Genomic DNA, 20913 nt, shown 5'->3' with positions numbered 1-20913 from the left:
TTAGTTGGCGGCCCAATTGCCACAATTTACATAAAAAAACTATGTTATTCTTGTCTTTTGTCATCACTCAATTAAATCTGAACACACAAATATGAAACATATTTTTAGATTTAGTGTAACTTACAGGATGTCATTATCTCCAATGTCAATCACAAGTAAACATTCTTAAATCTGCTTGAAAATCATATCAAAAGTGCTCCTCAAAACTCCAGGCTTCAATATCACATTTTTAAGATTTATTCAGTATCCAAGTAATCCAGTGATAGTTGTGAGTACATCCACTAAATACACTGAAAACATAAACTGCTATTAGGTAATTTGGCATAGTTTGAGTAAGTTTAGTTTTAAATTAAAAAAAGCCTAAAAAAATAACAACAACAATGGCTCACAGGTAACATGGCAACACTATACTTTCTCTTTACATCCCCCAAACCTTTGTAAATAGTGTGAGTTGCAGTGTCAGTCTTTGATATTGTCTGTCATAGCTGATACTGTTCTGCATTGTGTAATACGTGAGGCTACATGTAACTGGGGTTTGGACTAACACAGCACATGCAGATGCAGCATCTGATTTTTTATCTTAACTTTAATAAAAGTTATTTTCTTTTCATGCACGTGTAAATACACTTGTGTGTATTCTGCCATTTAGATAAAGATCCAAATGGAACAAATGAATGTCACCCGATAAGTTGTATCAGCCTTTCGTTTTAAACAGGCTCAGTGACTAAGATAGATATGAATAATAAGAAGTGGATTTAAAAATACCAGCAACCATAATGGTTGTTACCAGTGCAACAAGAAATACGTCTCCAACAACACCAGCTGACACGCTTCTACAGCTGAACCTGAGCCAGCTTCTCACAGGCGTATTTAATATGTGTTACTACTGTGTGGACAAAGTGCAGCTACTTCTCTGGCCTTGATGTTACATGTGGATTGATAATGTTACAATGGTTGCACAAATCAGGGTGATTTATTGCCTAAAATCTACAATTATCTGGAGGATATTAAAGTTTTGTAACTGTGGGTGGATAATCATTTTTCTCACTTTTTTCTACAAAAGCCAAGTAAATGTTTAAGATCACGTATCCGTTACTGTGTGTGTTTTGTACCTCGAGCAGTTGATTTGTGCCTTGAATTCATACCTGCACTCTGTTGGCTTTTGTAAGCCACTGTGTTTATTGGATCAATTGTTTGGCTAATGGGCAAATTATATGGGTCACGGATGTTACGCATCTCTTAGGTGTGGCAGTGCAGGTTTTTTACATACTCCTCTGCAGCATGTGGTTGCATGCTAGGTTCACTGTGTGTGTATTGAGTTTTGCCAAGGGATAATGCAGTTGTTTATAGAGGGTGGAAGCATGAACTGTTTGAACTGGTATTGAATTAACTATCTGGTGTCAACAAAAAGCTGCGTTACTTATGTCCTGCTACAAAAGTTTGCTTGTGTGACCTGAAATTACTTTTCAGGCATAGCCACTCAGAGAATCGACGCAGGCGGTGTGAAGTCTGAAAATTCACAAGTTTGTTTGGTTTGTTTGAAATACAACATGCCTCGATTTAATTTTATTTTATTGTGAAATCTGATTATGTCAACAGTTAAGTGTTAAAGAAATAACTGCAGAGGAATTTTTTGACCAGTTACTTGTGTAAATATAAAGGCTCATTTTGCTGCTCTTCAGTTAACTACACCAGGCACCAACCTGGCCTTCGAGGAGCTCGATAGCAAGCAGCGCTGCTCACTCAGCGATTACCACTTGTAGTGCCGTCCTGCTGGCGAAATATATTGCTGCGGAAACATTTTACTCACTCTCTGGTCTCCTCCCAGGTTGCACCAGTGAGTAAGCAGCTTCATTTTAAGCTATAAAAACCCTTTAACATTGTTAACTACATTATCAGTTAGCATGTCTAGTGTTACTAAAAGGAAAGACATCTTGCACTATACTTCTGTTTTTCTTCTCTGTAAAATTAACCGCTAAGTTACTGATAATGGGTGTCGGCCTACCGAAACCAAAATAAACCAAATGGACATCAGCAATGAAATGTAAAAACAAACAAGGTTGCCCATGCTGCTTTGCATTGCCTCTGGTACAATGAGGTCCTTGTTTTAATCATTTCAAACAGTTTGTAGGATACTTTTTTTTTTTTTACACGGTTCTATGTAGTTTTTACAAGAGTGTAAGAGAAAAGAAGAAAAAATAGATCAGCCGTGTAAAAATAACTATAGAGAAGAGCTGTGCGATGCCTTTGTTATGCCTGTGTGATGCCTGCACGATGCCTGCTTCTGTGGTCAGTGGAGCAGCTTCAGTTAATTATTATGGGCGGGCATGCAGCAGCAGATGTGTCGACCCACATCTGTGTCCCATGTATTTCGGCCTCTTCATTCACTCTTTGCACTACACAGTGTTTCCCATAGATTTTTTGTTTTAAACTTTTGTAACTCTGTGTCCCTTCTCTAAACTTAGAGGTTTTTGTGGGTCCATGAACACAGCACAAGCAGAACTCCTCATTAGATCTTTTTTTTCTCAGGAGCAGTTTGCAGGGTTTGAGTTGCAGATTGGATAATTAATTAGTCAACCTGATCTGAGCTGATCAGATCAGATTGATAGTAAAGAGCAGCAGCTACTGCAAAAGAGAGTGAAGGCAAAGTATTGGACCCAGTGTAATCAGTGCTTAAGTTTCACTTTCAGTGCATTTTAAATTCTACTGCTCCGTCTGTGCCCAGAGTATGCTCTATGCTTCGAGAGTGTGTTGCTATGAATAACTAAACTCTCTATATATTCCATTAGCGCTTCTAATGAACAGTCCAGCTCCAAAAATAAAAAAAATTAAGAAGTAGCTGCAGATGTTGAGATCGTGGCGGGCAGCCACAAACAGATGAATGTGTTGGAAATCCTGCGAAATCTATAGCTGTATAGTGTTTCCATCAGAACCTTTCAGTATAACTGCACATATAAGGAACGCTGAATGCAGACGTTAAATAATGCTATTTTATTTGGTATTTGTGTGTATTGAATAGATATCAATTACTCTTTCTGTCAGTCCTCGCATGATGGGTACATTTTGACAATGGCGGTCACTGGGTGTTAACTCAAGCGTAAACAATCCATTGCGGCCCTTTTGTGCTGCAGTAGGGCCTCCAACACAGCCATTAAAGTCAAGGTGAGGGAGCAGCAAACAGGCATAGCTAAAGTAAACATGACCTGCCTTTGGTCCTGAAACTCTTACCTGCTTTTGAGCCTGTGTGCATGTATTCATTGGTGGGTTTAAAACACAGAAACTAATATACAACATACTGTACAAGTAGACTTTCATGCAGTCACACAATTCTTTCATAAGCACACCTCCAGGATGCTGAAAGGAGTGGCGTTAAGGTCCAGTTGGGATTAGGCAAGAACTGTGGGCTGACTGAAGTTTTTCAGCAGTAAAGAAGGCTTTTATTGTGAAAGATACTTGATGATTATTGGAGTTCATCATCATTGCAACACACTGAGCACAGGAGTCAGCTGACTGCAGGTCTGAGTCAGACCTGCAGTCTTATCTGTCTTGTTGTTTTGAACATCTGTGCGTCAGAGTTTTGCTCTTCTTGCCACTTTTGCTTTTGCATTTTTACTTTTGCATTAAATAGAAAAGGTTGCCTAAAGGATGAATGAATCTGTTTGTTTTTAATTAATTCGTCAGGAAGTATCATTGTACACTCTGTAGAAACAATTTTATGCATTCTGAGTTTTAACGTATGGAAGTCCAGGAAAAAAGGTTAAATCAAAGTTTGCCTCCTTAATTCAAATGCCATTAAAAATAGCAAGTAAAAAAGGCAGTATTATTATTTTTATATAGTATTATTTGTGGAGGCCTTACACAATAATAACATCTGTCGCCACGTATGTATTTTCTCTTTTTGGAGCTGGACAGTTCGTTGGGAGCCCACTTGAAATGTATTTACCATTCAGTTATTCATTACACCACGCTTTTGTGGCACAGAGCATACTCTGAGTACAAACAAAGCAGCACAATGTCAGGGCCAGTGCATGTGAAACTTTATTATCATTGTACTGATTCTAAAAGTTTACTTCACTCGCCTCTGCAGCACTTACTACTCTCATCCATCAATCTGGTCTGATCAGACTGGCTGATCAGTTATCCTCCCTGTAACCCAAACTGCACAAACTGATGCTGAGAAAGAAAAGTAATTCATGAAGAAATGCGCTTGTGCTGCGTTCACGGACCTGCAAAAACCTCCAAATTCAAAGAGTGTACACAGATTGATAAAATCAAAATTAAGAAAATCAAATATTATTTTTTTTTTTTTTACCAAGTAACTTGATATCAATATTGCAACATTATTGCAAGTATAACTTTAAGTGCTTTTAGAAATTATTTACACATTGAGATTTTGGATAAATAGACTTGGTATCTCATTATTTTGACTTGGCATGGGTATTTTTATGTATCAGCATTATCATAATTAAAACAACTGAATGTTATCCATGTGACAAAAAAATTGGCTTCCATACTAATAAGAAGTAAATGCAAGTATGAAATATACAGTGGGAGAGAAAAAGGCTACTATACATGGGTTTCTGCCTTCCCTACAAGAGTTAGCATGTCAGCATTATGGGCTGCCATTGTAACACTGTCATCCACTTGTTCTTGTGGGAACATCAACTCTTCCCTGGGGTGACTGTAACAGTGATATACTGTATGCATTTCATTACTTCCACTGCATTCTGCTGTCTGCACGATAGAGCCCACATGCTGTTGGCTCTTTTCTGCAAGTAAAATATAGTCGGGCTGCAGTTTTTTTTTAAAAAAGATGCATTACTTTGCAGTTGAGGAAAATGCTTGAAAGTACTCACAAACATGTTGGCTTAGTTTCTGTTGCACACCATCATATTTAGTTATTGGCCCAAGTGGAAATGTAGTGGCTGCAGCCTACTGGTTGCTTCAGACCCGCCCAGCATCTGGCAAACACTCTACCCTGCAGCAGTTGTTCCAGGCACTCCCAAATACACAGTGACTCTTACAAACAACGGCTGCTTTGGATTCATAGTGTGAAGCCACGTTAGAGCCTATTAATATCTTGTCATTATCACCTCAGTGTGTTGACTTGCCTTATAAATGTATCATTTGTTGCTTTGCATAATGTCAGACTTTTTTCAGCACTACAGGAAAGTTATGGGTTGTCTGAGCATTAAAACAGAAAAAAATAGACCCACTGCAGTGCATGAGTCTGTACTTGTTGCTGGATTTTGTCTCCCAACTTTCATATTGGGCAACTTGACTGTGAAACAAGATCTAACATCTAGCAGCAGTCTACCTTTGCCCAATGTGTTTATCATAGTCTGTTGCTACTGTGTACAGCAGTCAAATCCAGCGGCCGTCTTCAGTGTGGTCAGGATTTGTGGTTTTGGATTTTCTTATATTAGAACAATATTCCATCAACATCCTCTAGTGACTCATTATACCCTACTTATGCCCAACAAAGGGTGAGTCAGCAGTTGAATCCTTTCCATCCCTTGTTTGAGTTTATTCAGTTGCTCTGCACAGGTCTGCAAGTTTGTCGAGCTCACTGAAATCTGTTTGTTTTATTTGCCTGTTTGCTCCTGAGCAATGAAAGATGAGTGTTCGTTGATAACCTTTTCTTGGCGCCTGCATGTTGTTTCAGTGGGGTGTTGTATCTCTGGGTTGGCTGAAAAACCTGCAGTGGATTAAGTTCACGCAAGTTTGGATGAGGTTTGTGAGTAACAGTTAATGTAGTTTACAATGGTTCAGTGTGTGTATGTTGTATGGATTAAATTTCTCTGGCGAAGTGTTAGAATGAAACTGGAACCATGGGTTTCGTTCAAAGATAGAACAAAAACAAACAACCAGTTCCCCTACCAGCACCCATAAAGCTCACTAATTACACAATACAGTAAATCATGTTTGTTTAATCTGTTTAAAAAAAAGTGAACTGATTGCAATTCAACTTCCCTATGATGACAAGAATCTATATGAATAAGCAAATAAGCATGTTTACCAAACTGTTGAACTTTTCCTTTAACATTTGGCTATATTAAGCTAAAAAAACACCACGATGACTGTCTTACTGAGCGACAAACCAGTCAATGTCGATGTCATACGATTTCTTAATTGGGAATACTATTGGAAGGTAGTTGCATTTTTAAATGAACAGCTGTAAATATGTTTAAACACCACAAAAACTGTTGGGTAGAATCAAAAATACTTCCTCACATCCAGAATGACTCACTATTTTTCTCCATTGTGCACAAAGACAACAACAATTTCCTGGTTTTCCTATAAGACAATTCGAGCATAAAAAACACACACACCAAACCGACATCCCAGAACTAGCAACAGCGAAAGCCCCCCTGCCGTCGCCTCACGTGGCTTTGTCTTCACCAAAAAGACAATCGACGGCCAACCAGCACGTACGTTCTGCGCCTGCAAATAAAAAGACTTATCTCAATCAAGACCTAAATTGGCTAACTTTAGCAGTTGTTATCCTTAGCATGGACTGATAAATACATTCCTGATGGCACTTGTTTTGAGAATGTGGAATTGCAACACTTCAACATTTAGACAACCTTTATCTAAATTCCGTCATTCTTGGTTTAAAACTGAAACATTATGTTTACTTAGATGTCTTTGAAATAATAAAGTGAAAGTGGAGGTGAGTTTAAAGAAAACCTTTTTTCTCGCATACCTCTGCAGTGAACAAAAATTCAAACCAAGAGAAAAAGAAAAAGACAGTGTTTAACAGCAGCTGAATGCCTGTTTACAAACTCTCACACAACTTGTGCGGTATAAAAATCGTTTCATTTATCCAGTCGCATGCTCATTACTTCCCAAACAGACAGCACTTTTTAACAGGGAACTAAAGTAAAAGTGAAACTTTACGTCTTTGGTCCCTCCAAAGTCAGACTCCACTGACAAAAACTGTCCTCGCTGAACACAGGAGCTGCTGGTCTACCACTGGTGCGATCAGTAAGTGTGTTTGTGATGTTGTTTAGTTTGACCAAAGTCATACAAAAACAAGACTGAATTGCCAGTCAAGGCAGCGTTAGACTAGTGGCTCCTGTGTTCAGCAAGGTAAAATAAGCATTTTTGTCAGTGGAGTTTGACTTTGAAGAGAATACATTTCACTTTCTGTCTGTTTCACTGTTCATAAAATTGAATAAATGAGTCTTGGATTATACTGCATGAGTTGTGTGTGAGTTCGTAAACAGATGTCAGGTTTGCTTTTGTAAAACACCGTCACCTGTGATTTCACTTCATCAAGATTTTCTGACAGATTCTTTGCTCACTGGTTGCAAAACAAAGGTTTTCTTCAGGAATTCAATTTAACAGTGGGTGATTAATACAAATTGTCACTTGGGGGGGGTGAAGTATTCCTTTAAAAAACAGCCAACTCAGCCTTCCTAAACCTAACTTTTTTTTGTTACACCTACACTAACATTAGATCAAGTCTCCTCTTAAGGATAACCTTTTTACCCCCACAAATCTTTGAGGCACACCGTCAGTTGCCATGGTGTATATGGACATAACATCAAACACCGCTCGTTAAATTCTCATAAAAAGTGCATTTAAAACAGTAGAGCTTTTGTCTGTGTTGCAACAAAGAGAAGGTTCAGACAAGTTGGAGCTGGTTTGTGCCTGCATGTTGACTGGAGGCTGGAGAGACTTCACTCAGCTGATTCTGCCACTTTAATAGGGTGAGGGGTTACGTTGGCCTAGAGGGCTTTCTGCCAGAAAATTATTTCTTGGTTAAGTTTGGGAAAAGAATTGTGGTTAAAGTAAATAGATCTCTGCCAGAAAACAAACTTCTCCCATCTGCATCTTATTCCCAGAGAACCTTTTAGGTAACGACATACAGGTTGCAATTATCCTCCTGCAGAGAGCACCACTGTTAAAATGACACCTTGCCTGAAACCACATGTGCTCACAGGGACTTAAACTCTTTTTAAAGACTGCCCAAAGGCCATGTTAGGGTCAAAGGTTACAGAGTGCAGTGGCCACTTTTTTCCCCCCATGGAAAGCTGTCAAGCCCAGCTTTAAAACCCAGCCCTCATTGTTTGATGTATTCGTGTTTATTGTATTTTTTTTGTTCACTTTTATTTGACCCGAAAGCTCAGGTGCTTACAGGGCAGTGCAACAGGATCATAAGCAAACCCTTTAGAAAACAAAGCATCGGCAGGTAGTATTTCATATTGTACCAAGATCCTGCAAACCTCTGTAAAACTGAATTCGACCAACATCTTTTCAGTTTTAGGCCTCTGTGTGCTGAGTTTTAAGTTGTGGGAGTGCCGTTTTCACAAAAAGTATCTTTATTAGACTTCAATGCAGGACATATGTTTATTTTCTAAGCTGGATTTATACTTATTGCATGGATTCCCACACATTGATTTATTTGTGGCAGCCAGCCACAGTTAAAACAATTGCTACCATGTAATGATTTTTTATTTGTGGAGCTCCATTGTTATATTTATACTGTTGGATTATTTATTGCACTACACTCTCGGAGTGCAGAGCCACGATTTTTTTTCCAGTAACACTTTGCAATGTGGCAAAACCACCAAATAAATACATCACAGCCTGCTACTGTCGGGTTCATCTGTCTACTGTACTGTAATTCCACGCCAGACTATAAATCAGTTTACATGCTGGAGGCATCTACAGCAGGACTAACTCTTGCTGCATCAGCATTAATCCCGGTTAGGCTTTGTGAATGCTGTTGCCTGTAAACGCTCTTCACCTACATGTATCAGCATGAGAGGACTCTGGTGGGAATTAATTCTCATATTTGATTGAAAGCAACAAGTTTGTGCATGTTCTCTTCGAGGATGGTTAGAGGCAAATGAGAAATGTAGGCAGACAGCATAAAGCATGTGCATCAAAAATTACATCATAATATTTGGACCGATAATATACTAAATATCATTCATTCATTATTTGATTCTACTCAAAATGGCGGAAGCCTGAAAGGGATTATGTATTTCGTCGTGTGTGCATACATTAGCGTGTATATCTGTCTGTCATCAGTTAACCTCAGAAACTACTGGATCAATCAGCCTATTCTCAATGATCTTGTGGTTGCAATGATTCGCAGTTTTCAAAAATTTGTTTTATTGACTATTTCATATTATCATTGACTACTGACTCCTCATTGCCACTAACAGGACGGCAGAGGCCTTACGTGGTCTGGAAGTTAACTAGGCTAAAAATAAGCCTTACTGGGGATGCACGATGGTATCGGCATGTCATCGGTATCAGCTGATATTCTAAAATGAAATATCGCAATCAGCTAACATTTGGATTTCATACTGATAACCAAACAAACCAATTTTTTTTTTGACAAAGAGAACATGTCCAAAAATCACTCATAAGTTGAAGTATGTTATTTATGTTGCAGAATAAATTAATATTACATACATTGAAAAGCACTGCAGTTTATCTCACGATCTACTGATTTGCTGTCATGATAAGAGTATGCATAATATGATGTAAATTTCACTATACTGGAAACTTGATTCTCACTAAAATTAGGTGGGGGTTAAAAATAGATATATCAATATTGGTATCAGTTATCAGCCAAATGAGTTGTTCATATTGGACATTAACAAAAAATCCAATGGCGTGCATCCCTAAGCCTTACCTAGTCTGTTGCAGGCCACATTTTGGACATACCGGTATATTGAAAAGTTTGGTTAAAATTGAAGTGGAGCATCTGCTGATTAATTTCATACCCAATGTGTTATGATCTGCTGATTTATGTAAGATGGATCTTGGATCACCATTTTGTCAACCTCACTGCCGTGCCTGTGATCTGGTTTTGTTATGTCCACCATCAGGTTTGCTTATTATAACCAACCTTGGGCTTGTTTTTCTGTAAAGTCGCTTACAAATATTGGTGGGTTGCAGTTTTTTGATGCTGTTTCCAAAATGTAGTTGCATATGAGGGTTTGCTTCCTTCGTGTGTCCACTATACCTTTAGTTTGTCTTGCTGCAGGTTCGGTCCACATGCTTGTTCCCTCCGACCCTCCCCTTCCCCTTGACACACAGCTGATTGACAGTCAGTGATTGACATTTATACTCAGAATTATATCATATCTTCCAAAACATGCTGTGGCCCGTCTGCTGGAATTGCAAGAATTATCTAAAGTGGCCACAATCAGCTCGGGCAGCCAGAACACAGCCTTTCTGGCAGAGATCTCTACCGAGTGCACTTCTCTAGTCTTTAGTTTTCTTTTTCCCAGTCTTCACCCTGTCCCTTTTAAAACCTGCTGTTTTTTTCTCTTTTCTTCTTCCTCTGCTTCCAATCTATGCGGTTAGATCATGTAAATATCAGTATGAGTATTTAATTAATAGCTTCCAGCAACGCAAACAATCAGGTGTTCAGCCTATTTTATGAAGCGTCATCTCCATGCCACTTAAGTTCACACGAGGTGAGGCGTGGTCGATTCATCCTGCAGCTCAGCCTGCACAAAGAATGTAAACACGCTCGAATGATTACGCACAAGCACTTTGGATCCATTGTTGTAAGTCTGTTTTAAAGCTTAGGGCAATGCACTGATATATATGTATATATGTATACTGTGCATTACATGATTTAACATGACTTTGTACTGTGAAATACCACATCTGTTTTTTAACACCAAACATCTGCTATGAGAAATCTGGGGGTTCATCTCCATGTTAGTCTTTAGTCAGTCAGTCACCAGTTGCACAGCCTCACTTTAAAGTCTTGGCACGTTTTAATCGGCTACAGACGCTACAAAACAATAATTCACCTCAACTGAATTGTCTGTCTGCCAGCGGTGTTGGAAAACTTATCTAGCTCTGCCCCCTTGTGGGGAAACACTGCATTACAACGACTGCTGATTGTTGCTGAGGGACATGGTGCTGTTTACGGGAACTCCTGCAAAAATTAGTGCCACCAGTCAAAATAATATACTGTTATTATGTTTCGACAAACAATATTCTGGCTGGAATAAGTTAAAGTCTTGAATTAATGTCCTGTAACACCACTGACATTTGTATATGATGTATTTTGGGAGAGTTAACCCTTTGAAACCTGGAGCAACATCACTTTTCTTTTGCTGCTTTCAGACTTCTGTCACAAGTATTTGAAAATTGGCACCCTGAGAAGATTGGTGTGATTTCTTTCATAAACATTGAAAAAAAAAAACAATGAGCAACTTGGTGAGAAATGTTTAACAAATTGCAAGAAATTAGTAGATTTACAAAAATTACTTTTTAAACGCTAGGGGAAGATTTCTAGGGAGAAAAAGAAAAAAGCTAGGGAAAAACTACATTTATAATGATCAAAATTAAATTGTGAATTACGTTTTAGAATTCCTAAAACTTTTCAAGTAACTTCTTCCAGGTCATTTCCTTCTTTCTCCCTTTTTTGCCTTAAAAAAAAATTCTGGTATTTTTCAAATTTTTGGGTCATTTCTTCTTTTCTTGCTAATAAACTTCTTTGCATGTTGTTGAAAGAAATCAATTCAATTTGCTTAGGTTTCAAAAGGTTAATGACATCAAACCTGTGCAGCTGATTGAGTCATGAGACAGCACTATCCTGTAGACACCATAAAGCATTACATAATGTGCACATTTAGCACAGCTGTTGTTTTAAGCTGGAATGCTGTCTATCACTCTGTCATTATATTGAAGCGCTCCCTGCTCAGAGGACTTTTCTGTTCCAGACTGGGTGTGAGTAAATACTCTGGGGCAATGGACTAACTTCAGCTGCAGGGAAAGCCACTCCTCTTGAAATAGACGCACCTCCTCATGCCTCACACGTGTTCTAGAATCCTCGACGGCTCGCTAATTGCTCAGCGTGCACGGTTTGACGCTAGGGAGTGAACGTTGTCCGTCAAGTGTCATATTGTTTGTCTCTAACTCTGTTTTCCAAGTCAACACAAAGGCTGAATGGAAAACGTCACTGCAGCTCAGATCAATTAAAGGTGCTGGACACCTTGATCCTTTATGTGCAAATTTAAATAGAAATGAGAAGGAGATTGATGAAGACTTACTGTAATACTGTTAAAACCTGAGGTACTGCACAATGAGAAGAGAAACAAAGGCCAGTGGCTTAACATCCCACCCACCCCCTATCTCTCTTCCCCCCTCTCTCTCCATTTCCTGCCTCTTTCCACCAGGAGCTATGACCAGATCAGTGTTTCCACAGAGTGCAGTTTCCGGACTGAATCGGACTGGGACCCTCAATCTGAGTCCACCTCCATGATCAGCTTTGACATGACTCAGCCGTACAGCCCTACTTCACACTCCAAATTCTTCAAGGTTGGTTTTATTGATACATTTTCACACTCATTGTCAGTGTTGGACTAAAAACTTCATGTTACACATTGTTGTGTGTGTGTGTTTGAGTGTGTGCACTTTTCAAGAGTACAGTATCTGCAGTACACAGATTGTAAATGCTTTAAAAGCATTACTTATATCTTGATAAAAGCATTATTTTTAGCACCATACGTTTCAATAATTCATTAAATTATTCATTTTTATAGCCTGAATAGTGATATTGTTTTTGTTGTATTTAAAACAAGTAGGATTTATATTGACAGTGGACAGTTCCTCCTTAGGGTCATGCTCACAATCACACTTTTGCAAAGAAAAGAAATAAAAAAACAACAAACTTAATTAAAAATAGGAAGATGATGAACAGAAAAAAAAACATGAAATAAATATCTGTTATTGTTGGAACATATGACTACCAAGGATTATTATTATTATTATTATTTATTGTTTTTTTTTTTATTTTTTTGATGAGTGAAGCCTTTTGGGCAAACCTGCATATTATGCTGTTACTGTTTATTCTACTCATTAATATATAAACTTTTAGATTTATTAGCACGCCTATAAATTCTGAATTATTTCTTTTTTTCCAGGAAATATCAAGTGTATGAGGTACTTTCCTCCACCTGACTCAGAGTAATTAAACACAGAAAAGTAAGAGCTGCACAGCTCCATGACATCACCACTCTGACTGTTTTCTCTTATTTCTGCCTGCAGGGGACAGCTGTTAATGCAACTAATAGGCCATTGAAATAAGATATTCAGGGAATGTAAAGGTGTGCTTCCCCTTTAAGATAAGATGCATGTGATCCTATGGGATTGCATCTTCCTAGAGCTATTTCCATAAACTCAAACCTGTCAGACCTGCTCGCAGTAATATTTGTGTCCTTTGGAGTCATTAAGAAGTGATGCTCGATTGGGTTTAAATATTACAGGCTTGAATTCCTAAAAGCTTCTAAACAGAGTCTTTAAAAAATAAAGGGTAAACAGGAATTTGTTTTAATTTTTGATTCTTTAGGTTTATAACTCAAAACATAACGTCAAGCAGCTTTGTTTACACTTGGCGTGGAGTTTGAAAGGTCCAATGTGCCGCTGCAATTAAGCTCAGCCCTATCGTTCCTGTGTGTGCCGTTTATTATGATTATCTGCCGCTGAGATCAGGGAATGAAGCAGAGCTTTGGCTGACAGATAAGGAAGCGGGCCATAATGCACACAGATATGGAACTATTTCTCCACCTACCTGACATTTGTCATTGCTATGAGTAAATACAAGAGGAATGCTTAGTGGAGGGTTAATAGTAGAGGCTTTGCTCAGAGGGACGACAGGTAGCAATACATAAACTGGACACAGGATACTTCATTTATGCTTGTTTTTTTATTTACTCTGCTTCGACGTGGTGGATTCGTGAATGAGTCAAAACGACACGGAGGTACTGTATCGCTGCTTTGGCTCCATATTAAAGCAATCTTTGATCTGAGTGAGGCTATTCATTGAGGTTTCATTCTATTTGGACATGAACAGGAAATCCCGGCCACAGGCTGTGTTTTGTCTTTACCTGCTGTTTGCTCAGTAAAATAATGTGAATGTTTGACAACTCCAAACAGTGTCCAAACAGGTTTTTATCACAGAAAAACATACTAAAAGCACTGTGAAAATATCCACATTTAACACTCAGAGCAGTTTAGATAAATACAATATTTACTCAGTCACACAGCACTGGGTTGTGGCACCTTTGTCCCTCTTCACTGTATCTAAATGATAGGTTTAATGAGTCTTCACTGATATAAAAAGAATTCTTCTTAAATCAAGGCGCAGCAGATAACAGATGTCCTATTGATTTACCCGACTCTAGAATCAGGAAGGGTGGGGTTTGCTGCTGTGGGTCTATCCACACCCTTTAGTTTCACTGGGTTGTGAATTCTTTTTGCTTGTTTGCCATGTGAACCATCTATCTTTCACAATGTCTGCTTCACACTGGAGCTGTGATGCAAATGGCTATGCCCTCAAGTCAGACACTTTGTACAGAGCTGGGGCATTTAACTGTAGTCACGCACAAGTGACTGCAGCCAGTACTGCCGGTCTGCTTATAGAGAGGACTATTTTGTTTGTAGGACACCTGCTTTTATATTTAACTTTATGACCACTTTTGCACCCATCTAAGGATCGTTATGTCTTCGCTTTGTATTTGCTTTCTTTGAGATCTGCGTATTAGTTATACACAAAGTACCAAAGGACAGTTTAACCTCCAGGAAGTCAAAATGGTATGTAACTGTTGCTTTTTAACCTGTGGTCTGTATCTGTTTTTGTATGCTTCTTGTCCTGACAAGTGCTCTTTATACTTGGACTAAGTTAGCCAGGTTTCGCAAGGTGTGTTTTGTGTCGGCGTGTTTTTCTCTTTGATTAAGGTTTCTTGGCTGTGATAGAAATCCTGTTAAAAATTTCCATGGAAGCACTAAAATGCGGTTTATAACTGACTACTCAAACATTTTGACGTGACTGCTGCCATTGCGCTCTGTGCCCTACTAAATCATAAAATAGTTCTCATTGATTATTAAGCTCTTTATGAACCTAAGTCTGTCGTATTTGACTTTGTTCTTTTAACGTTTCAGAGTTTGTAGCTGTAATAACTTAAATGACCCTTGAGCTATGCATCAAAGAATTTTTATATCTGTCTAGTTAGTCATTAGTCATCCCACTCAAGCCTGATTGTATACCAGTATGTTGTTATAAGCACCAGAATGTCTTTATTTAACCTGCTTACCCTGCTCTAGTGTTCTAATAAGATCTGTAACATGTAACTGTTTTATTGACATGTGAAAAATGAAATCTTGAAAAATTACTAAACTAATTTTTTCCCCCTTAAAAACAGTAACGAGAAAAGACAATATTTTGACCTTTTGTGACAACTCAAATATTAAAAAAAATACATCAGGCAAAACATTATATATATATATATATATATATATATATATATATATATATAGTCATTTAATTCAAGTCAATACCATTCATTTTTGAAACATAATTATTCTATTTGTTACTTAAGTTCAGGCATATGTGGGTTTTTTTTCATGATGGAACATGATGTTTAGTTTTAGTTTTTTTTATATTCTCTAATGTACTTGTAAATTCCCCTTTACCTTCAATATATTTTTTTTTATGGTTTTCTTTTTTTTCTGTTTAATTTAGGTCCAGTCGTCATTGCACGGAAATTATTTTTGTAATCAAAGATTCTCTAAAAGAAATTTACATCATAAATACACAAAACTTATGTTGGTATTCTATCAAGTGCATTAAAAAAAATCAACATCCAAAATTAGAGGCTTTCCATTATTCTATTCATATTCTGTTATTATTTTTTCCTAGGATATTAATAATGGTTCTGTATCTGACATTCAGAGCATTAATATAGCAGCTAACAGCTATTTGCAAGGTAAAGATATGGTGGAGTAATGGTGTCCTTTGCAAAGACTGAAGTCATGTTACCTCTGTGTGTGATATAAATCGAGCTTCTCTGTAGTTTGTTGTGGTAGCCTCTCTGGCTGCGCGTGCATATTAGTGCATGTGTGTACCCCACTGCAAGGTTTCCGAATAAAATATCTGCTGCCACGAATTGTTTTGTGTTTTTGATGGTGGTACATTCATTAGGAGTGCTGTTGGAATACATATACCATACAGTCATTTATAGCACCACACTCTGGGAGCACAAAGTGCACTCTGGACACAGACGGAGCAGAATAGTATCAGGTGCAGTGAATGTGAAACTTACCAGTTTATTGCACTGGTTCAGTTTGCTTTCAATAACCTCTTCATCAACTGCTCCTCTTTTCCATCATTCTGATCATCTCTGACTGGATAGACAGATGAGTGGATAATTGATCTGTCGATCCTCAAACCGCTGCTGAGGGAAAACTAAACTCATAAAAAGTTGCACATGCACGGCATTAAAGGACCCGCAAAACCGTCTGAATTAGAAGAGGGGACACATTAATTTAAACAAAGGACACACACACGAGATACACAAAAAAGGACAGTTTGCAGGAGTTTGTATTATTATCGGCTAGCTGCATTCTCAGCCACCTCTATGATGAGAACCGTGTGCAGACAACTCATTAGTAGGGCTATACCCGACTTAAAATTATGTCAGTCAAACTGGATTCGGCAGTTGAATATGACTATTCAACAATTGGTTTTGTTTTCCATGTGAAGTTTTAGTTTGAAAAGGGTTCAGTGGGATGTCCAATGTTACAGCATCATTCACAAAATGTACTAAACAAGTTAACAACACTTACGACGGCTCACAAATGTGCAACAACATGTTTTGACGGCACAAATATCAAAGAAAAGCCTGAGACTGTCTCGTATTAACTTGCTGTGAGCGGTAATCTCACTACTTTTAAGCAGAAGAGCAGTTTCTCTTTCCCTGTTTCACTATAGCTTGTTGGATGGGTTTGATAAAATAGTGCATCTGTATTTTCCATGCAAATTATCTTCAGATACTAAATACAGTAGTTGTATTGTTCTTGATATTTTCATCTACAATCATCTTGTTTCTGCTCTAATTACATTTAATTTGTTTTTAACATTAGTTATTTCCACAGATATTAAATGGGGCCTACATCGATTACCAAATAAATTAAAGATTGTTCAAATAGCCTCTAACCTGTGTGTGGTCCGTATGCACTGTAGGCTATTTTCTCTATGGAAATTTATGTTAAATTATGTCAAGTTTTCTAACTGAGCCTTCAGCTAGTCATCTGTTTATGAGCATACCTTTTATTTTTCTGTGTATTTTTTCTTTTTTATAAAGCCAGAGGGAAAATGGTGCCAGCTGTTTTCTCCACCCTAATGTTTATGTCTCTGTCTGCTTCTTGTCTGTCCTCTTTCAGAGTTCGGAGGAGAACAGGGGAGTGTTAAATCGTATCAGCAGTTTCTTGAGGTCAAAGAGAAAGAAGAGCAGCAGCAGCAAGCATCATTCAGACACAGCCTCCCCATCATCCCCCTTGTCTCCACATGCACCCCTGTCTCCACAGGAGGATGGGCTAAAGACTCCCTCTCGCAAAGACAGCGAGCTAATGGGGCCTCATTATGGAGAGTCCAAAACGGGCGCCGAGCTTGATGACCTCCGCAGCCAAAGCTCCAGTCCCAGCGCCTCGAGTGTGATTTCCGTGCTGACGGACGGAGAACTGCCGTTCGCGGACAGCAATAGCAGCGGCCAGGGCAGCGTGAGGGAGGTGCATGTGTGCAGGGTCAGCACAGCCAGCAGTGAAAGGAATTCTGGGAATGTGACTCCCACCCCACAGGACCTTGCTACTACCACTCATCCAAGTGCTGATTTGAGCTCTGAGCAAGGCTTTGCAGATTCAGTGGTGGAGGAAGTAAGCAAGAGGCTGCAGGTCCGTTTGGATGAAGATATTCAGAAGAATGCAGAGGGCCCCAGCGAGGACATTTCAGCCAATCAGACCACGCTGTCGACGGTTAACACCCCGATTTCTAAGCCAGCTGAGACCCCAAAGTCTCCTAATTTGACCTCTATAAGCTTAGCAACAAAGAAAGCATCAGTGAAAGTTGGAGAGAAGGGGCACAGCACCGCCCTGAGGGGAATAACTTTAGGATCTCAGTCATCAACTTCACACCTCATCACGACTCAACAGGAAGACTCTCCGGACACAGAGAGGGAAAACAAGAGGAGGGGGCAGGTATTTTCTTGGAGCTCTGTCGCTGAGGCATTGAGCCCTTTACCTGAATCTCCTGTCCAACTCCACAAAGCCATATGGGTGGAAACACACCTGGGAGCGGAGGAGGAAGTGGAGAGGGAGGGGGAGAAAGATATCATGAAACAAGGGGAGGAAGGCTTCAGAGCAGACTCGCCTCCCGTGCTGGCGATACCTGTCACAGTAATTCCAGAGGACGACTCATTCCCTCAGTGCGCTGAGGACAAAAGAGCTCCTACTCCCGCAGAGGCTGTGCCGTCCAGTCTCAGCTTGCCAGAATCACCCATCTCCTTGGCACCGACTACAGGGGAGTTCCAAACTACCTCACCACAGCCAGAGGAGCCCGACACCAGCGCAGGCTCAAAGCAAAGTTCACTCAAGGAGAAACGCAGGTCGAGAGAAGTCCGTGTGACGCGCAAGACTGTGAATCTGCCCTCTAAGCACAAGGTTTTTGCCCATAAGGTGTACGTTAGCCCGGAGCCAAGTTTGGATGAGAGCAAAGCAGCGGAAGAGGAGCTCAGCAGGGTTTCATCTACAAAGACTTCAGACACAGCAGAAGTGAAACCGTGAGTATCTGTTTATTTTAATTTTCTGTGGTTACTGTTAAATAGTGGCTCTGATCCCGGGAGGAACAGAGAGCTGGCGGGAGTAAGCCTGCGTGCAACCTGAGCTCTGAGTTCCCAAGCTCCATTGTACCAGAGGAGAACAATACAGACTAAAGCTGCACTGAAGCACTGAAATATTCATGTACAGTACATCTAATCATACAAAAATACTGACGTAAGTCCTATAGTTTACCCTTTAAATCCCTAAAAAGTATTTGTTAGTTCCTGAACAACAAATTTAGTAATAATAAATTGGATAGGATTATTTTTTTCTATTTGTCAAGTTTCATTTGAAATAAAGGTCACCTTTGCCGTGTTTACCTTTGGTGTATATTCACTACCTCAATGAGTTAGTCATTACAAAACTTGACAGGCAACTGGTGACTACTGCCTACACACTTTTGTTTGACTTAAGCGTTTCATGGTTACACATAGTCACAGGCCTATGGTAAAAGGCATGGCATACATACAGATACTGCTCTCAAATGAGTAAAGAATAAATAGCTGCGTGTCAGTAGCACCCTTTGCATTTTTGAAATACTGTGCACTCCAGGCCACAGATGCTCATGCCTGAAAAATGCTGGTAGACTTGATGTAAGCTTCTTACATCGAATTATGTCCAAGATCATTTCCGTCTGTTTGCCTAAAGATTTAGAGATGTCATCCAGGGTTTCCAACACATGCCGACTCATTTACTTGTTGCGACTTGCCACGTTCAAAACATCTGCCTCCAAGTTTTGATTTTATACGAATGAATAACTACATTTTCTTTTAAGTTTTTTATTATTGTGTCATGCAAATACTTATGCCCATAGGTTTACGAGACACCATAAAATCAAAGCAAAGGCTACGTTCACAGACCTGCAAAAATGTCCAAATTTAGAGAGGGGCCAGACTCCTATGCAAATGTAAAAAAGGGAGCATATTACACCTTTGTTAGCATCTCTACACTGGTTTTCCGTTAGGTCTCAAATTCCTAACAAGATTCTTCTGTCTGTGTTTAAAGCCCTGTATGGTCCTGCCCCGGGCTATATTACAAAACTTCTATCCCCTTACAGCACAGCTGGGCCCCTCAGATCTTCAGATCAGGGACGGTTAACTGTCCCGAGATCTTATAGAAAAGTTTTTAGAGACAGGGCCTTCTCAGTAACAGGACAAAGATTCTGGAATAGTCTCCCTGAAATGATAAGAAACGCAGCACCTACTACACCTACTACTACAGCAATGATTTTCTGACATGATTTGCATTCTGCATTGATGTGTCTGCACGCATGTGTATGTGTGCATATGCACTAGTTATTCATGCATGTATTTAAGTGCTTATGTGTCATAATAATTATGCTTGTTGTGAAGCATTTTTTTTTAAAAATTGAATTTGACCTTGACCTGTAGTTTTAAAATACTGCAGATGATTCTTTGACATAGCTGCAGTTTCACCACAAAGGGTTTTAATAATAGTTTCTCTTTGCCTTTGAGTTTGAAATGGATTGGAGCGTCAAGTTTAACAATATGAAGATAAAGGAATATTTTGTCATTTTGGGAAATACGATGCTCATTCTCTGCAAAGCTTTGAGAGTGTTATCAATCCTCTCATCTAACTTTAAGAAAAAAAGTGTCCCAAAGTTTCCCAAAGTGTCAATCCATTTCTTTACATTATTTTACGCAAATAATTTACTTTTTCAGGAGGAGAATTAAACGTAATGTACTTTTCTTTGTTTAGAATGTAAACATTCATACAGTATTTAGATATTAAAGGATTTTTATTTTAGGTGGGGTTGTATGGAGTATAGTATTATAGTATTATAGTATTTCATATAGCAGATCAGTCAGTATGCCCCCAGTTTGGAGAAGCAAGCCTAAGACCGACACAGAAACTAAGCAATGTACAGCTGTGGATGGGGGCCAGCAGCAAAATGGCTTTTAGTCAGCTAAGAAAAAGTTCTAGCTAAAAAAATCAATAACAGTTTATGCGTAAACAATGTTGAGAGTATTTTCAGCACTTTACATGACACAGACGACTCTCTGTGACAGGGAAGCCATTAACCGTTTCAGTTCCCCATCTATGCTTTCATCAAAGCCACCAGACTTTATTGACAAAAACAGTAATTTAAGCTCATTGAACACAGGAGCTGCTGGTTAGCTGCTGCTTCGATCAGTTAGTTTATGTTATTGTGTCACTTCGGTGAATCTGAAGTAATCCTTTTAAATGTCAAAGTCTCAAAATAACATAAACAGACTGATTGTGCCAGCGGTTGGCCAACAACTCCAGTATTTA

The 20913-nt window shown here is 39.0% G+C and overlaps 1 protein-coding gene across 3 annotated transcripts in view; it reads left to right on the top strand.

The window, feature by feature from the left end:
* Positions 1-20913, top strand: part of crybg1a (crystallin beta-gamma domain containing 1a) — a 59972-nt gene that overhangs the window by 14428 nt on the left and 24631 nt on the right. The window contains exons 2-3 of one of the 3 annotated variants that reach the window (XM_042500343.1): positions 12165-12306; positions 17209-18599. In XM_042500343.1, coding sequence (XP_042356277.1) covers positions 12165-12306; positions 17209-18599 — 1533 coding nt within the window. Of the gene's footprint in view, positions 1-12164; positions 12307-13664; positions 13749-14499; positions 14581-17208; positions 18600-20913 lie in introns of those variants that run through there. The other 2 variants (XM_042500345.1, XM_042500346.1) reach the window with 2 other exon arrangements.

The sequence above is a fragment of the Plectropomus leopardus genome, chromosome 14 (genome assembly GCF_008729295.1).
Source record: "Plectropomus leopardus isolate mb chromosome 14, YSFRI_Pleo_2.0, whole genome shotgun sequence".
Lineage (NCBI taxonomy): Eukaryota > Metazoa > Chordata > Actinopteri > Perciformes > Serranidae > Plectropomus > Plectropomus leopardus.
Note: the sequence above shows the minus strand (reverse complement) of the source record. Positions and strands in the feature narration are given on the sequence as shown.